Source organism: Crotalus tigris, unplaced genomic scaffold (assembly GCF_016545835.1).
Source record: "Crotalus tigris isolate CLP2741 ecotype Arizona unplaced genomic scaffold, ASM1654583v1 scf7180000018371.15429387391:27106975, whole genome shotgun sequence".
Lineage (NCBI taxonomy): Eukaryota > Metazoa > Chordata > Lepidosauria > Squamata > Viperidae > Crotalus > Crotalus tigris.
Genome location: NW_024096970.1, coordinates 1,744,399 through 1,762,606, shown reverse-complemented (window position 1 = coordinate 1,762,606; position 18,208 = coordinate 1,744,399). Strand labels below are relative to the sequence as shown.

Here is an 18,208-nt window from a genome sequence, read left to right as displayed (position 1 = left end):
AATTTTCAAAAACTGTGTCCAGAAACATGCACAGGACTGGACTTCACAGGTACAAGCTAAGTGCCGTACTAAATCTTATGAACTGACAACCAAGATAGTTTCCATGATCCTTATTATGTGTTGGCGTCTACTGCATAGCCATGCTTCCTGACATCAAAAGATATTTCATTTTTTTAAAAAAAAATATTGTATCTTTTTCGTGTGATATTTTTAACTGAGTGAAAAGATACATTAAATCTTCAACTAATGCTTTACTCTAAACCAGTGGTTCTCAATCTATGGTTTGCAGATCCCTGAAGGTCCCTGAGACATTTTCAGGAGGTTTGTGAAGTCAAATAAATCAACATTCTAAAATTTCCCTATTTTAATTTCTAATGCAGAAAACATTGATACATATTATGAAAAGTACTATATTAAAATTCTCAGTCTTGGTACCTCACTATAGCTGTTTCTAATGGAAGAGAATGCATATAGCTCAGGGTTCAACTGTAGAATACTTGGTACTCTCTAGGCTTGGTTATCTTTTTCAGTATAGCTATTTCAAATAAAATAAACAAACAAGTAAACAAATCGGCAAGGCAAGCCTATAATTATTGGATAACAACAAACACAGGAGATCCCAGCATAAAAGGTCAGTAGTACTAGATGTTCCTACAAACTTAGGCTCATCTACTTTTGTACAAGAAACTCTTTTCATGTGACACAGTGATTAATCAAGAAAGCAATATATTTAATTTTTGCTTTGAGATATTAGTCGCACAAATAATTTAATTCAAGCTCAATTCTCACAAAGTTCTGTTTAGCTGAATAACTTTAAAATGGCTTTTCTCCCCACAATCAACAGATTTTACTTAAACAGGCACCTCACATGATTTGGTCAAGTTCTTGCACAAAGTAATAAAACCATGTGCAATTGTGGAAATAAAGAATTCCCTAAGCATTAAGCAAAGCCATTACTGAATTGGGTTTTAAAGTGGAGATATTGCAGAAAAGCAACTGGGATTTATGACAATATTTTTATATATATATATATATATATATATATATATATATATATATATATATATATATATATATATATATATTTACAATAACAATCTTTAGTGCTTAGTGAACAATTTGTTGTCTGGTTTCATATATTTAAAAACAATCAATAATTAATTAATTTCTATAACTGATCAATATGTTAGTTGATAATATATTTCCTTGATCCTCTTTTCTTCCAGTAATATTCTCCTTTTGTCTACATTGAACAAATATAATTCCTAATACTTTCAATACATACAGAGTTGGGTATAAACATTTTTATAGTATTTGTACATATAACAATAACATCAACATATAACATCTTTTCTAATGTTTCAATTGTATTTATAGAAGTCATCTTATTAAGTCATTATATGTCCTGTTTTCAAGATTCTTACTTAAGCTTAATTTCCCTTCAGTATTAAAACCACTCTTTTTTTTATTGAAAATTTTTATAAACATTTTACAATAAAATATCCCCCCTCCCACCCCATAACCCTCCCACCTCCTTCCCAGAGCTGAATACAGGGTTAAAGAAAGAGAAAAAAAAAACATACAAATTAAATGAACAACAATCCACTATACATACATCCCAAAAAAATTTAAAGTACTTTAATTCCAATACATAAAAACTACAAATCCAACCATACCCAGTTTAAACTATAAATTATTCAAAAGCTAAATAATACTTCCTAATCCCATATTTAATCTGTACAAAATTTACCCATCTTTTCCACACCGAAGTATATCTCTTTTGTAAATGGTCTTTCAGATAAGCCGAAATTTTTGCCATTTCTGATAAATGAGAAACTTTAAGAAACCATTCTTCTATAGTAGGCAAGGAGTCCTTCTTCCAATATTGCCCAATCAGCAACCTTGCTGCCGTAATAAAATTTAACATTAAGATAATCTCTTTACCATCACAGTCTACAATAATACCTAACAAAAATAATTGTGGTGTAAATTTTATCCTTCTGTTAAAAATCTTCTGAATGTTCCACCAAATCTTAATCCAAAAAGCCTTTACATTTCTACATGACCACCAAATATGATAGTACGTTGCGTCCAGACAACCACATCTCCAATATTTGGGCTGTACATTCGGATACATACAAGACAACTTTTGTGGATCAAGGTGCCACCTATAAAACATTTTATAAAAAATTTTCTCGTAAATTTTGAGCTTGAGTAAATTTAACATTCCTCACCCAAATTATCTCCCATGTATCTAATAAAATCGGCTCTTCAAAATTCTGAGCCCGTTTAACCATACAATCTTTAACTAATTCTGTTTCTGAATCCAATTCCACTAAAGCATTATAAACTCTTTTTATATGAGTTCTACTTTGATCTTTAATTTGTTTCATCAAATTCACCTCTTCCATAGCAAAACCCACTTTTTGATCTATACTCCATCTTTCTAATAATTGCCTATACTGGAACCAAGAATAAATAATATTTTTTTGCATTAATTCCTCCATAGATTTTAATTGCCAATTATTCCCTTCCCACTTAAGCAATTGTTTATAAGAAATCCTATCCATTTTCACTCCTTTCCTTATCCCCTCTATTGCGTGTCCAGGAATTCCCCACAACGGTATTCTGAAATTTAATCTATAATATTTCTTCCAGACACGCAATAAAGCAATTCTTAAAACATGGGACTTAAAAACCCTATCCACCTTTTTATTACAAACTAAATATGCATGCCATCCAAATAATAAATCCCATCCCTCCAAAGAAAGTATATTTGAATTTATTAAGTTAACCCAATCATTAATCAACGTTAAAACCACTGCATCATAATACAATTTCAAATTCGGCACCTTGAGTCCACCTCTCTCTCGAACATCTTGTATAATTTTAAGCTTAACTCTTCGTTTTTTCCCCAGCCCAAATAAATCTATTAATACCCTTCTGCCATTCTTCTAAATTTATCTCTTTCTTTAAAATGGGTATCATTTGAAACAAGAAAAGAAATTTTGGCAGAACATTCATTTTAACTGCAGCAATTCTCCCTAACAAAGATAATTGCAATTTTTTCCAATCATTCAAATCCTTCTGCTTTTTAAGCCATAACATTTCGTAATTATTTTTATACAATTTTACATTAGAAACAGTTATATAAACCCCCAAATATTTTACCTTTTTTACAATTTCAAAACCTGTCAAATTAACTAAAATCTCCTTATCCGAATTAGACATATTTTTAGATAATATTTTAGTCTTATTATTAACTTTAAAACCAGAAACTTGCCCATACTGATTTATAATCTGTAACAACTCCATTACCGAATAGGTTGGTTGAGACAAAGTAACAACCAAATCATCAGCAAAAGCTCTGAACTTGTAATCTTTCTTATTAATCATTATTCCCTTTATTTTAGATGATTCACAAATTTTAATCAACAAAATTTCTAATGTTAAAACAAACAACAAAGGGGACAATGGACATCCCTGTCTTGTTCCCTTTCTAATTTGAGAAACCTCAGATAAATCTCTATTAATTATAAGTTGCGCCGATTGTTTTTGATAAATACCTCTAAGAGCTTGCAAAATTTTATCCCCAAAATTCATCTCTTCAACCAATCTTAACATAAATTGCCAATTTAACTGATCAAAGGCTTTCTCAGCATCTAAAAAAATCAAACCTGCAGGAATCTGATTATTTTTGTCCAAATATTCTATTAAATTAATAATTTGTCTACCATTATTCTTCATATATCTCCCAGTTATAAACCCTGTTTGATCAGTATGTATCACTTGATTCAATACAATCATAAATCTATTTGCTAAAATTTTTGAAAAAATTTTATAGTCTATATTCAAAAGAGATATAGGTCTATAATTTTTAGGTAAAGTAAGATCTTGATCCTCTTTTGGAATCAAGGAAATAAAAGCCCTTCTCCAAGATGGAGGTGTGTCTAAACCCATCAATATACTATTAAAAAGTTCTTTCAAGGGCTCTATCATCTCCTCACTTAAAGTTTTATAATAAATTGATGTCAATCCATCAGTACCAGGTGCTTTGCCAACTTTTAGTTGTTTAATTGCCATAATAATTTCCTGTGAAGTAATCAATCCATTAATCTCATCTCTTTGATCATTTGTTAATTTGGAAAATGAGCATCTTGTAAATATTTATCTATATCCGAACTCTGTACCTTCTGACCCATATATAATTTTGTATAAAAATCTAAAAAAGATTTTTTAATCAATTCTTTCTGAAAAACCACTTTACCATTATAATTTATTTTATCTATAATTCTCGACCTCTGTTTCTTCCTTAATTGATAAGCCAACCACCTACCCAGCTTATTTGCATTACAAAATGTATTATGTTTCATATAACATAAATTAGTTGCAACCTGATCAGCCATTAACATATTAAATTGTGTTTTAAGCAAATTTATAGAAGCCTTTACATTCTTATCCAAAGGATTCAAAATTAATGCTTTTTCTTTTATTTTAATCTCATCCTCCAATTCCTTACGTTTTTGCATTTGTTTTTGCCTATAAACCTTATTCATTTGAATCAAAACCCCACGCATATAAGCCTTACTGGCGTCCCATACCATAGCCATTGAAGTTCCCTTAGACATATTTAAAGTAAAAAATTCCTTTAAATATTCTCTAAGTTTCTGTACATTCACCTCATATCTAAATAAATTTTCATTCAACCTCCACGATCTTCTCTCCTCCTTCTCAACAATTAACTCCAACCATACAGGATTATGATCAGTCAATGTCCTTCGGAAGATTTTTAAATTTTTAACACTAGAATATAAATCTGTAGTAGTCAAAGAAAAATCAATTCTTGAGAACGATTGGTGCCTATCAGAAAAAAATGTAAAATCTCTCTCTTCCGTATTACGTTCCCGCCAAATGTCTCTCAATTCCAAGTCATCTTTCAAATCAAAAAAAGCCTTAGGTAATTTAGCATGCTTGAAGAAAGTAGAAAGTCCTTTCTTGTCTTTATGTGTATCCAACACTCCATTCCAATCCCCCATCAAAATAACAGATCTATAATCCAATGAAATCAATTTTTGATGTAAAAACTTATAAAACTGTTTTTGTTGTTGATTAGGAGCATATAAACCCACTATAAGCAATTTCTTACCATACAATCCCACTTCAATCATAACATATCTTCCTTGAGAATCAGAATCTATTAATTTAGCTGACAAACTTTCCTTAACATAAATAACAACACCCCTTTTTTTTCCAGGAGCAAAAGATACAAAATGTGAACCCAATCGAGCATTAATCAAATATTTTTGATCCTTTAAAACAGTGGTTCTCAACCTTTCTAATGCCGCAACCCCTTAATACAGTTCCCCATGTTGTGGTGACCCCCAACCATTTATACATCACTGGGTGCCAGGGGCGTGGCCAAAGAAAAGGGGGAAAAAATGGCGGACAGCCTTGTTTGGTGACCCCCGTGAAATGGTCGTTCGACCCCAAATGGGGTCCCGACCCACAGGTTGAGAACCACTGCTTTAAAATAATATGAGTTTCCTGCAAACAAACAATATCATTATTATATTGCTTCAAATAATGAAATATTTTCTTCCTTTTCTGTGGAGAATTGAGGCCGTTAACATTCCAGGTCAGGAGCTTTGCCATCTCCTCCGGCTGCCAGCCTGGAGAAGACTGCTTGAAGATCTGCCATCGAAGATCGAATCATCGAAGATCTCTTAGGTCTTGCTCCTCCCACAGGCTCAGAAACAGATTCTTGTGTAGATTCTTTTATTTCCTTCTTTTATTGATCCTTTTCTTTTCGTCTATAAGCTGCTCGGATCATTCTCTGTTCTTTCATCTCAGCAGACTGCTATAACAACTCAGCCTGTGCTTTTCCAGCTTTCATTGATGCAACATCTTCAACCAACTGCTCTCCCTCTTTCACATCCAATACTTTAAACCTTAGAGGTGATGATGAGCGTGCTCCCAGGACAGAAATGTAAAACTCTCTTGCCTTTGAAACAGTATTAAGTCTATAACGTGTCCCCGCATGGCTCACCACAATTCCAGTTGGGATGTCCCATCTAAATGGCATCTGTCGTTTTTTAAGTTCATCTGATAAAAAAGCAAAATCCTTTCTTCTTCTTAAAATTTTTGATGGAATCTCCTTTAAAATTATAACATCCTGAGCAGCAATCTGAAATCTCTTATTGTAAAATGCTTGTATAATTTCATTATGTAAAGATCTTTTTCCAAAGTAAATCACCACATCTCTTGGTAAATTTCTCTGCTTTGCAATCCACGAATTGACTCTGAATATTTTTTCTATTTCTCTCAATATCTCCTCTGGATCCCTCTCCAATATCCCAGCAATATCATTTGCCACCACCTCCCTCAGATTTTCTTGCATATTTTTCCTCAAGCCTCTGATTCTTAAAACGAACTCCATTTCTCTATACTGAGACATAACAATTTCATCCTGTGAATTCTCCACTGTTTTTTCCACACTTCCCACATAGTCTTCCAATAAATCCACTTTATCTGCAACATCCTCAAGACGACAGTCCAGCTTTTCAACAACAGAGGCGAGATCTTGCAGAGCCTGTACAATATCCTCCCTCATAATTTTATTTCTCTCTTCTAAAAGTTCCTTCACTTCTTCTCTAATTTGACACACAACATTACCCATAACATCTTGAATATCTTTTACTGTAAGTGGTGGTACAGGCGGAGAGGGTGGTGGTGACCTAGGTTTAGGTTGTTGAGCTGTGAGTATTGCCGGAGAAGAAGCCACTTTAGGCACAGCAGAGATCACTTGACGCTTCGAAGCCATTTTAAAAAGTTTTTCTCCTTCTTAAAAAATCCAAAAGACCAGAAAAAAACAAAAAGAGGGAAAAGAAAGCCCCTCTTCTATTTATAAAGAGAAAAAAAAGAATATATCCTTCTCATGCAAACACTCAAAATCCCAAAAGTTACTAAAGCTTTATAACAAAAAAAAAATAGTAAAAAAGTGAAAGTCCTTTCCTCACTTTCCTTTCATGCGCATGAGAAAAAGAAACCTCTCATCGCCATTTTACTTTCCCTTACAATGAAGAAAAGGAAAAGCTTGTTCTTCTCTTCTCCAGAGTTAAAGTTCAAAATTAACATCCACAGTTTTGCTAGTAAGTATTGTAGATAAGCAGAACTGTCTTCCACAGGCTAAAAGTCAGCAGTATAGAGTAAAAGTGGTTGCTACATCAGTTTTCAATATAAATTTTCCAGGAACAACTGTCATGTGTTCTGCATTTTCTTAATGGCAAATTTATGTTGCTAAGTGAGAAATTTGTTAAGTGAGTTTAGCCTCATTTTACAACTGTTCTTGCCATATTTGTTAAATGAATCACTGTAGTTGTTGCGAAAGCTGATTACATGACCCCAGATACTGCAACCAACATAAATATGAGTCAGTTGTCAAGCATCTGAATATAAATCACGTGACAATGGGGATGCTACAATGGTCATAAATGTGAAAAATGGTCATAAGCTGCTTTTTCAGTGCCGTTGTAACTTCAAATGGTCACTAAGCAAACTGTTGTAAGTTGAGGACTATCTGCATGCAGCTCATAACATTGTGCCTTTTCAAAACTAATAATACATGAGAATAAAAGCTTGGTGTAAGCTGCATCTGCTCTTTCTAATGGAATACAGATTTTGTATTGTAGGGGCCTCTTCAGGATGGGGAAGGGGAAATAGCCCTTTCTCAGACCTATTAAATATTTTTCTATTGTTTTGTAAAGTATCATGCTATTAACAAATACTGATGAGATACTATATGACTAAACACCTGTTTGAATATGGTTAAAAATATAAAGTTGGGATATAAAGAGGTCTTATAGTAAGATTGCTAGATGGTGTAGTATATGATTAAATACTTGTTTGAACACGGTTAAAAGAATAGACAAAGCTTGGACATAAAGGGGCCCTTTAGTAAGAGGGATAAGATATATAAGTAGTATAATACTTTTATAATATATGAAATGTAAAAATATTGAGATGGTGTATTTGAATGAAAAGTTGGATATTCAAAGATAATGATTTTTGAGAAAATGAAACATTTTTGGACAGAATGACAACTGTACTTCAATTTGCCAAAAGAGGATGTAACTATCTATTCTGCTGTTGACTTCTCCCAAAACACCTCTACAGCTAGGCTAGAATGTATTTAGTTTTATCATAGCTCCTGCAAGCCTTTTGCATGTACTTCTCAACAGATACTGAAGCTAGATTCAAAATCCTGAAAGTGGCCACTCTTAATAGCAGACCCCCATGATCAATCCTTCACCACCGTAGAGGCAGCTCAAGAAGAAAAAATAAACTAAATGGATCAGGAGTTTGACTTTTTGCACGAAGAAAATGAATTATTCCTAATTATTTAACACACTCAAAATGCCAACCTTTGGGAGATGACCTAGAAACAAACACATATTCACTTCCTGGTCAACTTTGATTAAACTGAGTTACTTACAAAAATTCCCATCATTAATCAAATTGATTTTTTAAGAAAGAATTGGTTAAACTGACAATACTTTCAAGTCTCACTTGCCTTTAAAGAGTTCTGAAGCCCCACTAATCTGGTTTCAGATCAATAAACTTAAAAGTATCCTTATTGGGTCTTAACTTCTACTACCCCTTTCTCTGAAAATGCAACTTAATTTAATAACCTAATTAGCAAGCAAATGATCAGATGTCAGGATATTGACTAAGGACCTAGTTGGAATTGGGAAACAGTCCATAGATAATATAGATCAAAACAGAGACAATAGCTTGGTTTTCTTCTTTACAGTATTTTTCTACAATGAAACAAGTCTGTATTCTTACCACTTTGATTTTGAGTACCAGTTTCTAGGGATTGGGATGTAGATGGTGATAGCATTGCAAGGCCTCCCCCAATATATGAATGAAGAAGAACCTTGGCAACTAAACCTGAACTTAAAATATTATCATACATATTGATTTCCAACCAAATATCTATTCTTTTCCATTTAAATTCATAAACTGTGTTTATATGTACCTTTTTTTTCTAGTACTAAATATTTTCTCAGATAGCATCAACATTAATGCATTAAACAACATTGGGTTGGATCAGATTTATTTGTGGAAGAAATTCTGGTACTGGTCTTTGAATCACCATGCAAGATCTCAGAGAACTGTATTTGTGAATTTTTTAGGACTTTCACGATTTTCTTTTTTGCACACAAATTTTGAGTGTTAAAGCAAAAAAGAAAGAATCTTTTCTTCTGCAGGAAATTGACCACATTAAATAAAAATGAGACATAGTAAGCAATATTCTCTTGTGCCAAATGCACAGACTAATTGCATAAAATTGGAATAGAACTTAATTTTTTTCTCAGAAGGCTTGGAAAGAATGGAAAGAAGATTAAATTTTTATTCTACCCATAATGGATGAAGCCATTATCCTTGAGGTAATTTTGGTCAATTAACAGAAATACTGGAGTCAGTATGGTGTAGTAATGCAGAAACCAGGAGACTGTGAGTTCTAGTCCCTGCCTTAAGCATGAAACCAGCTGGGTGACCTTAGACAAGTCACTCTCTCTCAGCCCTAGGAAAGAGGCAATGGTCAACCACTTCTGCAAAATTTTGCCAATAAAACTGCAAGGGCTCGTCCAGATAATCACCAGGAATCAACAGATACCAAGAGAGCAAAACCCAATGCAATATATAAAAGAAGACAAACAAAACAAAACAAAATAAAACAACCTCCCGAAACCATAGGATTTGCTTTCCATACTTGTTTTTAATTTTCAATAATTGGGTAAAATTATGAGAATAGCATCCACTCTGTGTGTGTGAGAGAGAGGGGGGGGGACGTTTGGGCTAGTGGTTAAGACACTAGAAAGCAGAAGGCAGTGAGTTCAAATCCTGCCATAGCTATGAAAGTGACTGGGTTATTGTGGGAAAATAGGAAAAGGGAAGTGAAAATAGGACACACACACACACACACACACACACACACACACACATCCTTCTTCAAAGCCTTGTATATAGATATAAGCCAAGAAATGAATACATGAATATTCATTTTCTGTTTCTTACCGAACATGATGGAGAAGAAATCCACCAGCTCCAGAATGGTCTAGAACAGACACGTCAAACTCGCGATGTCACGTGTCATCCCGCAACGTATCGGGATGTTTTTGCCATTGCCGGCAATGGGGTGGGCGTGCCATTGCCGGCAATGGGGTGGGCGTGGTTTCTGGATGATGCATCCGGCCTGTGGGCCGGCAGTTTGACACCCCTGGTCTAAAACCTCACACCAGAGCTCTAAATGATGATGGGGTTCAGACCCATTAGTGGGAGAGATTTATTCAAACGGTGACAGGTCTGGTAGGATCCATGTCCCATTCTAAGCACTATGAAATTGCCAAAGATGGGAAAGATTGGTCTGTCAATATATAACTGATCACCAATTTATATTCAGAGGTTTACACTTACAATGCTGGAATAATTCAGAGTTCATTCAACCAGCAGATTACAAATCAATAAAATATATAGCCTGTAGTCTGACTTAATTTTTAGCATGGTAAATATTTCAGTATATAAGTCACAAGACTACTGATAAAATAAGACAGTAAAACTACAAGAGACCTTTGAATTTAAATCTACAAAATCACAAATTAAAAATAAGTGAGACTTATTTTATATGTATGTACAATCCATGACAGCTTGATTTTGATTGCTTTGGGATTAAAGCTACATAGTCCTATAGTCATAAATGATCTTATTTGAATATGAAATTAAATATCTCACAAAATCTGGTTTTATATGGCAGTCCATCTCACACAAAGTGACTCTGGACAGCATATAATAAAATAATTAAAATATATTATAAAACCACTTAAATAATTAAGCATAACTAAAAAATAATTATTATTTGGATATAATTAAGAGGGCCACAAGTCTCTTATTGTAGCAAGGCAAGTTATTTCAATGAAACCTCATTGCCCTTCCTATATACCATTGATGTTGCAATACATATCAATACACAACTTACTTTTTACAAAGCAAATGATTTAAACAAGACTTTGGTTCTATCTTTTACTTAACAAACCAGTTTCCTAAATTTTGAACATCAAAACGTATAACCAATCATGCAATATGCAGCCAAAATACCACTGTTATTATTTGAAATAATAGAAAATCCAAGCCCACTCCATATACATGATTCCAGAAAAAACTGAACCCAAATTCCTAAGATTAGCTGACTAATAGCATTTCTGTCTTATCCGGGTTTAACTGCAGTTTGTTCACTCTACAACCGAAGAAGGAATCAAATGGTATCAACCATTTTCTGGAGCTGGAAGACAACAACATAAGCTGACTCTGGTCAGCACATCAAGGGCACTCACTTTGGTATTTCCAGAGATTACGTACAGATGTCTGACAACTAAGAAGACAAGGCACAATTCCATGAAACACCATAGATCAACACATCATATGTAAACAGTAGTTCCCGGCAGTACCCCCTGAATATATCCAACAAAAAGGACTAGAATCATTGCAAACAGCAAATGATTAGCAATAATTCATATGCAGTGCTAACAAAATCCACTATAACATTTATGTGAATTAATACCCATTTCTTTCCATCCATTTTCAAGCAGAGATCATTTACTAAGATGACCCAAACCCAGCCAAAAACATACTGAAATAAGTCCAGATCAGGGGTCCCCAACCCCGGGTCCGTGGACTAGTACTGGGCCATGGCATGCTAGCAACCAGTCTGCACAAACAAGGAAAGCCCCATCCGCAGGATGCAGGCAGCACACAAAACCATGCCGCCTCTGGTCCGTGGAAAAACCTCTCTCTACGTGACTGGTCCCTGGTGCCCAAAAGGTTGGGGACCTCTGTGCTAGATACCTTCTGTGCTTTGAGACCATCCTCTTCTTGGTAGACGTGAGATTAGCCCATCAATTCCTAAATCAAGAGATGGGATTTTTTTTTTTAAATAACAAATTTCTAACCACCAGGAAGGGGCATTTGCTTTCCACAAGAAAGCCTCCATTTTCTTCCCCTTCCAAAGGGCAAGCACATCCTGGCCAGTTTATAATGGGGGAGGGGAGGAGGGCATCTTTCCAGACAATTTAGCCTGCAACCTTGAGATCCCCAAATAGAAATAAGTCAAAATAATGGGTTGGATCATATTTATCATACACCACCTCAATTCTTAAATCCAAATGGAAGCTGTTTTAATTGTGGATTGACAAGGGAGCAGATATTAACTGGGAAATATCTATATAGGTAGTCCTCAACTTATGATCACAATTGAGCCCAAAATTTAGGTTCCTGAGAAATTTGTCAAGTGACTTTTGTCCCACTTTACGACTTTTCTTGCCACACTGAATCACTGCAGTTGTTAAATTAGTTACAAGTTGTTTGTTAAGTGGATCTGGCTTCCCCATTGACTTTGCTTGTCAGAAGGTTGCAAAAGGTGATCACATGACCCCGGGGACACTGCAGACACTGCAACCATGATAAGTGTGACTCAGTTGTCAAGCATCTGAATGTAAATCACGTGACCATGGGGATGCTACAATGGTCATAAGTGTAAAAAACTGAAAGTGAAAAGTCACTTTTTGCCTTTGTAACTTTGAAGGATCACTAAATGAGTAAATTGAGGACTACCTAAGTGGGCAAGAATTTCTGAATATCCCCTGGCTGATCAGTATTCTGGACAATTAAATCCTCCAAGCAGGAAACTTTCAGAACTGTGCAAATCTTTCAAAACAGATGTTTCAGAAGACATGACATATATGAAAAAACTCTTTAAATTATTAAAATGTTTCCAAACTGCTGCTTCTGGCTATCTTCACATGCCTGTTCATGCCTAGCCATTTCATTCTATGCAAGCCAAAAAAAAAAAAAAAAAATGCAGCTGCTTTAACAAGCCAAATATTGGGGCGCCTCATGTCCTCTTGCATATTTCAAAGCACCACTTTCAAAGGATTACACAAACTGCAACATAATGTTACCTCTAACATTGCCAAACTAGTTCTACATATTAATGTAGCAGGATAGCTGATACAATAACAGGTATCAGCAGAACAACTGTCCCAACACTGAAAGGAACTCAGAATTGGCAGAATGTTTGAGACAACTTCTTGTAGTAAAATGGAATTCGTACAAAGCAACAATGACTTGCTCCCAGCTCAGATTCCCAATCTTGCTGTCCAAATCTAGCCTGCTACATCATAGAAAACTCTGGAGAAATGGGAAAGATGAATCACTCTCTACCTTCAAATTTATTTATTATTATAAAACTCCTATGCCACCCATCTGGCAGAGACGATTCTACATGGAGTTAAGTCTCCATTATACGGGTATATACAGGTTGGAGTTACCATTCAGAATTAAATGGTGGTTGGTAGATATTTTACCAACAATTGACTTGGCATTCAAAAAGAGAGATCTGTGACATAGACGGTCAACTTTCGCAGGAATGTAGACTTCCTTGGTTAGATGTTTAGGAAAGGAGGCCAACCAGCAGCCTGTCTTTATTTTCCTGCAATGGTCAGGTTGGAAACTCTCCCATATGCCCAAATTTGTCCTTCCACTTATACTTGCTCCTGAGCGATTTTTTTCTGTTCTCAGTTCAAACTCCAGTAACATCAGCCACACAAGCAGTTTGTCAGTAAATAAGGCACCATCTTCCTGCACACGTACAGACTGCAGTGTGGCGCCCTTAATCCTTGAGGTTGCCCCTTTGAGGACACGCAGCAGTGAATGCAATGTGCTTGCATAGGACAACCAGAACCCCACATCAGAACTACCAGTAATGTAAAGATGGAAAAACAGGGACTTGGGCAGAGATGCCAAAAAACTTCCAACAAGCACCAGCCAAGGATAACTGTTAGTCTGTTTCAGAAAAGGGGGGCTCAAATAGTGACCTAGGCAGACAAGGGGACAAGTTTACTTACTTATAGAGCAGTGGTTCTCAACTTTTTTAATGCTGCGACCCCCAACCGGTTGTAAGTCGAGGACTACTCAACTGGTGCAGCACCGTTTGCAGAATGGGACTTTTGGCGGGCTCAGCAGGGCAGAGACAGCCTGGACAATTCCTATTGGCTTTTGAAAGCCAATAGAATTAGACTCTATTCAAATAGAGAGTCTATTCTATTGGCTTTCAAAAGCCAATAGAATAAAAGGGAGTAGCACAGCTAAGGAAAAGGGGGAAAAATGGCGGACTGCGTTGTTTGGCGACCCCCATGAAATGGTCGTTCGACCCCAAATGGGGTCCTGACCCACAGGTTGAGAACCACTGTTATAGAGTTTCAGTCTCCCTCTAGTCAAGATAATGCTCTTCCTTTACTCCTAGAGATGCCTACAAGCTGCTCATGGCTTCTTCCTTTCCTTGTCTGCTCTTCTCTCCCCCCTCCTCACTTTAGGGCCCCTTTTCCCTCTATCATTTGTAACCCATTTGTGTAGTAATGGAAGTGAAATCAGCCTGTATTGCTGAACAAAATAATTTTACTCAGTACCACCCTTTCATTTCAGACGCAGGAAATTTCTGTAGGAAATCACCAGTACAAATTCATTATGCTTATTTGCAAATGCATATACATTAGCAAGTATTCATAAAATGCTTTTTTTCAAATTACCTTTAATTATCTAAATACAGTATATTAGTAATGCTCATACGTATTTCAATTTTCTTCTATATAATTATTTTTCTTGCTTACTGAATTCTTTAAGCATGTGTCAAACTCATTAATTTTGTGTCTTACAGAATTATTAGCTTTCATTACTCTTCATATCTAGCTTAGTAGATAGAACATTAAATTTTAATCTGACATAAGGAGGTTCAAATACACTTCTTTTTCCAAAGAATTATTAGAAAATGTATCATTTGAATGGGTCACCTATGCACTTAGCAAAATTTAAGAATCTAGGATTGATATGCAGCAATCTCTTATTTGCATATGTGTAATACACACACACACACACACATACATGCAAATTCAAATTACCTTCTGTGAAAAATTCTGATCAGAATGTTTAAAGCCCTGTTATCTTTTGTCTAAAAAGTCAAGAGTTGTTTCAACTAGGAAATACAAAAATACATATGTACAGAAAACTATCTAACTTGCTATAGTTTTACAGTCCAAATCTGTAAAATTGGATTGATCATGACTTGTACACATTTATCTTAGATTTAAAAAATAGTACTTGCCCAGAGACTTGTAGATGAAAGGGAAAGGTAGAAATCAAGCTTTTTAAAAAAATTCCATCTACATAATTACATAGCTTCCATTTAATTATTAGAACCTATCAGTAACCATAATAACCAATGTAAGTGTGCATGGAACGATAGAAGATTTGTTCTCCTGACTTTACCTCTGCAATCCACCCCCCCCAATATTTTGATTGTACTTTTTAAAAAATCTGTGAACATATAAACACAGAAGCCAAAAGCTTACACAGTACTTTCAACATGACAATGTTTGAGTAATCAAATTACAAGTATCTTTTACATAAATGTTATTTTAACAGATTTTTGGGAGTTTGATTTTCAGGTATAATATGAATCCACATATACATTCAGCATCTACATATATACAAATACATATGGAGAACTTAAAAAGGGAAAGGAGAAAAAATTGGAAGGGCCAGGTGCCATTAGAAATCAGCACTGAAAAATCTATGAGGACTGTAGATTAAATCAAACAAATTTATGTAAATGAAAAATCAAGTATTTATTTCAGAGTTATTCTCCATATTTATAGTTAAATTAATATTAATTGTGTTTCAAGATGCCATATTACTATTCATTAAGTGATATTAATTTTGTTACAAGATGGGAAAACCAAAGTAAATATTTTGAGTAGCAGTAACAGCAATTATTTCACCAGTTATTCTAGAACATTTCCACTGAATTCAGTGAAAGTATTGCTTCAGAAGATATTTTTAAACCTGAAGATATAATTTTTTTATTACCTTGTTCTACTGCATCCTCATCAACCAAATAATAAATAAATAAATAAATAAATAAAAATCCACAACAGATCTTAAAATTTTGCTCAAACCAGAAAAAAAAATGAAAGCAAACTTGACACAGACACAAAAAAAATATGTCTCAGTTTGCTAGGAAATCCCCAAAAGTAATAACAGATGTATTCACATGAAACATTATTGAAGTTTTGCAGATATACCCAATCAAAACCCAGGTCTTCCTACACTCAATGAAGGATTTAAAATAAAATAAAAAAGACTTTAACAACGTGCACAGGAATTTCAGGAATTTGTATCTGTTTCATTTCCCTCCTGAGCCAATTATGTGATAGTACAAATAAAAATTTAATTCCTGATTTTTAGTTCTTAGATAATCAAAGGACAGAAAAGAAAGTGAAAAAGCACATGTGTGTAGCAGTCAAATATAGCTAACTGAATTAACTCTTTTATGCTGTTATTTGTTTTTACAGTCATAATAGCCTTTTACATGCTGAAGGAATCATGCCTTTATTTGTACATAAATATTTATGACAACACCACCTTTTATATTTGCACTTCTAAACTTGGAAGCATTAAAGATTGAGTAGCTTTGTTGCTCAGAGGTCTAGTAAATATATTTTCCTCTCACAGATTATCACATGCTGAGCATAAATTAGGCTTTGATATGTTATTTTCTACAATATGAGATGCATTTGTTCCAAATAGCAAACCAAGACAAATACTATTTATAACTTCATTGTATTGTCACAAAAAGTAACACTATTTAATGTTTTCTTTCTAAGTAGGTTCTACTTTTTGTATAGATTCTTTAAGTTCAAATCAACACACACAGAATTGCAGGGTTTACATCTGATTTTCTCTCTCTCCTATTTTAATAAAGAGTGATCTTATCAGTTGACCAATAGATTACAAACAAAATTCCTCTAGAATTACACTGGAAACAAAAAAAAGCAAGGCTTCATACTACAACGTTGTGTTGAGAAGGTACCTTATTAGCTTTTATTAACTATAAGGTACCTTCTCAATACTCCGATTTCAATGGGACTGTTGCTATCTGAAATTAGTTCCTAACAGAGCAGGCACAATAGCCCTTTACGCAAACAACGTTTAGATCATATGAAACAGAAACAATCTTAAACGGAACTAGGATTTGTTAATTTTAGCGAAAACGGAGCGAGATGAGAATTTAAGTAACAAAAAGTGCTTACTTGGTGTACAAAGACATCAACCGGAGACTCCAACGGGCTTCCCTCGCGGTTGAGCATGGAAATAAATCCGAATCCCATTCGCACATTAAACCACTTGCAATGGCCCGTTCCGTGCAAAACCTGGGATTTCTCCTCCTCTTCCTCTTCTTCTTCCTCTTCTTGTTCAGGCAATTTCCCGGGTTCATCTCCACTTTTACGCGCCCCCGCTGATTTGGAGAGGGATGGCGGAAAAAACCAAGAAACTACGTAAATATACACGCGCGACACACTTCTCTCTCTCTCTCTCTCTCTTACACACAGGCAGAGAATTAAATTCTAGTAACATCTCCTTGGCGGTTGCGTACAGAAGAGGACGGAAAGCACACACAAACGCACGTTCGGCGTTACGAAATCGCGCTATTTTCCTTCCCTTCCGACCCCTCCCCCCCACACGAACATTTTAAAACCCACCAACATTTCAAGCGCACCCACGCCCAGATCTCGTAGGAGGAGGAAATAAACTGCATTTCGAAAGAAAAATAAAAGCATCGCCTAAGGAAAAGGCAGCATCTGCTGTGACTCAGGCTATATTTTTCATACACTCCCCGCCACACGCACAAACAGTAGCAGCAGCAGCAGCAGCAGCCGCCGCCGCCGCAGCAGCAAGCAGCAGCAGCCCAGCCTACCCCACGTTGTTCTGTACATACGTGCGATCCTGCCCTTTAACTCCATCTTTCAGCCACATAAACCACCCCAGAAAACGATACTTTACTTGGATACTGCTGGTTGAGCACCGATCCCATCCCTCCCCAGAGGAATTCGCAGGCGAATGAGTCTTGGCTGGTGAGGGAGGGAGGGAGGGAGGGAGCGATCGAGCGAGGAGAGGCGGGGGGGGGGGCGACCGAGCCGAGGGAGAAGGCGATTGCACAACCGCTTGGAACAGCCCAATCCAGCGGCCCCGAACGCCGGGTGTTATTTTCCAACTGCGCTCGCTTCTCTCGCGCTCTTCCTCCGGCAAACCCCCCTCC

At 35.6% G+C, this 18,208-nt stretch overlaps 1 protein-coding gene across 1 annotated transcript in view; it reads right to left on the bottom strand.

The window, feature by feature from the left end:
- Positions 1-17,893, bottom strand: part of LIN28B (lin-28 homolog B) — a 74,181-nt gene extending 56,288 nt beyond the window's left edge. Inside the window, exon 1 of the mRNA XM_039351086.1 lies at positions 17,202-17,893. Coding sequence (XP_039207020.1) covers positions 17,202-17,279 — 78 coding nt within the window. The 5' untranslated portion in view covers positions 17,280-17,893. The remainder of the gene's footprint in view (positions 1-17,201) is intronic.
- Between the last annotated feature and the right edge of the window lie 315 nt (positions 17,894-18,208).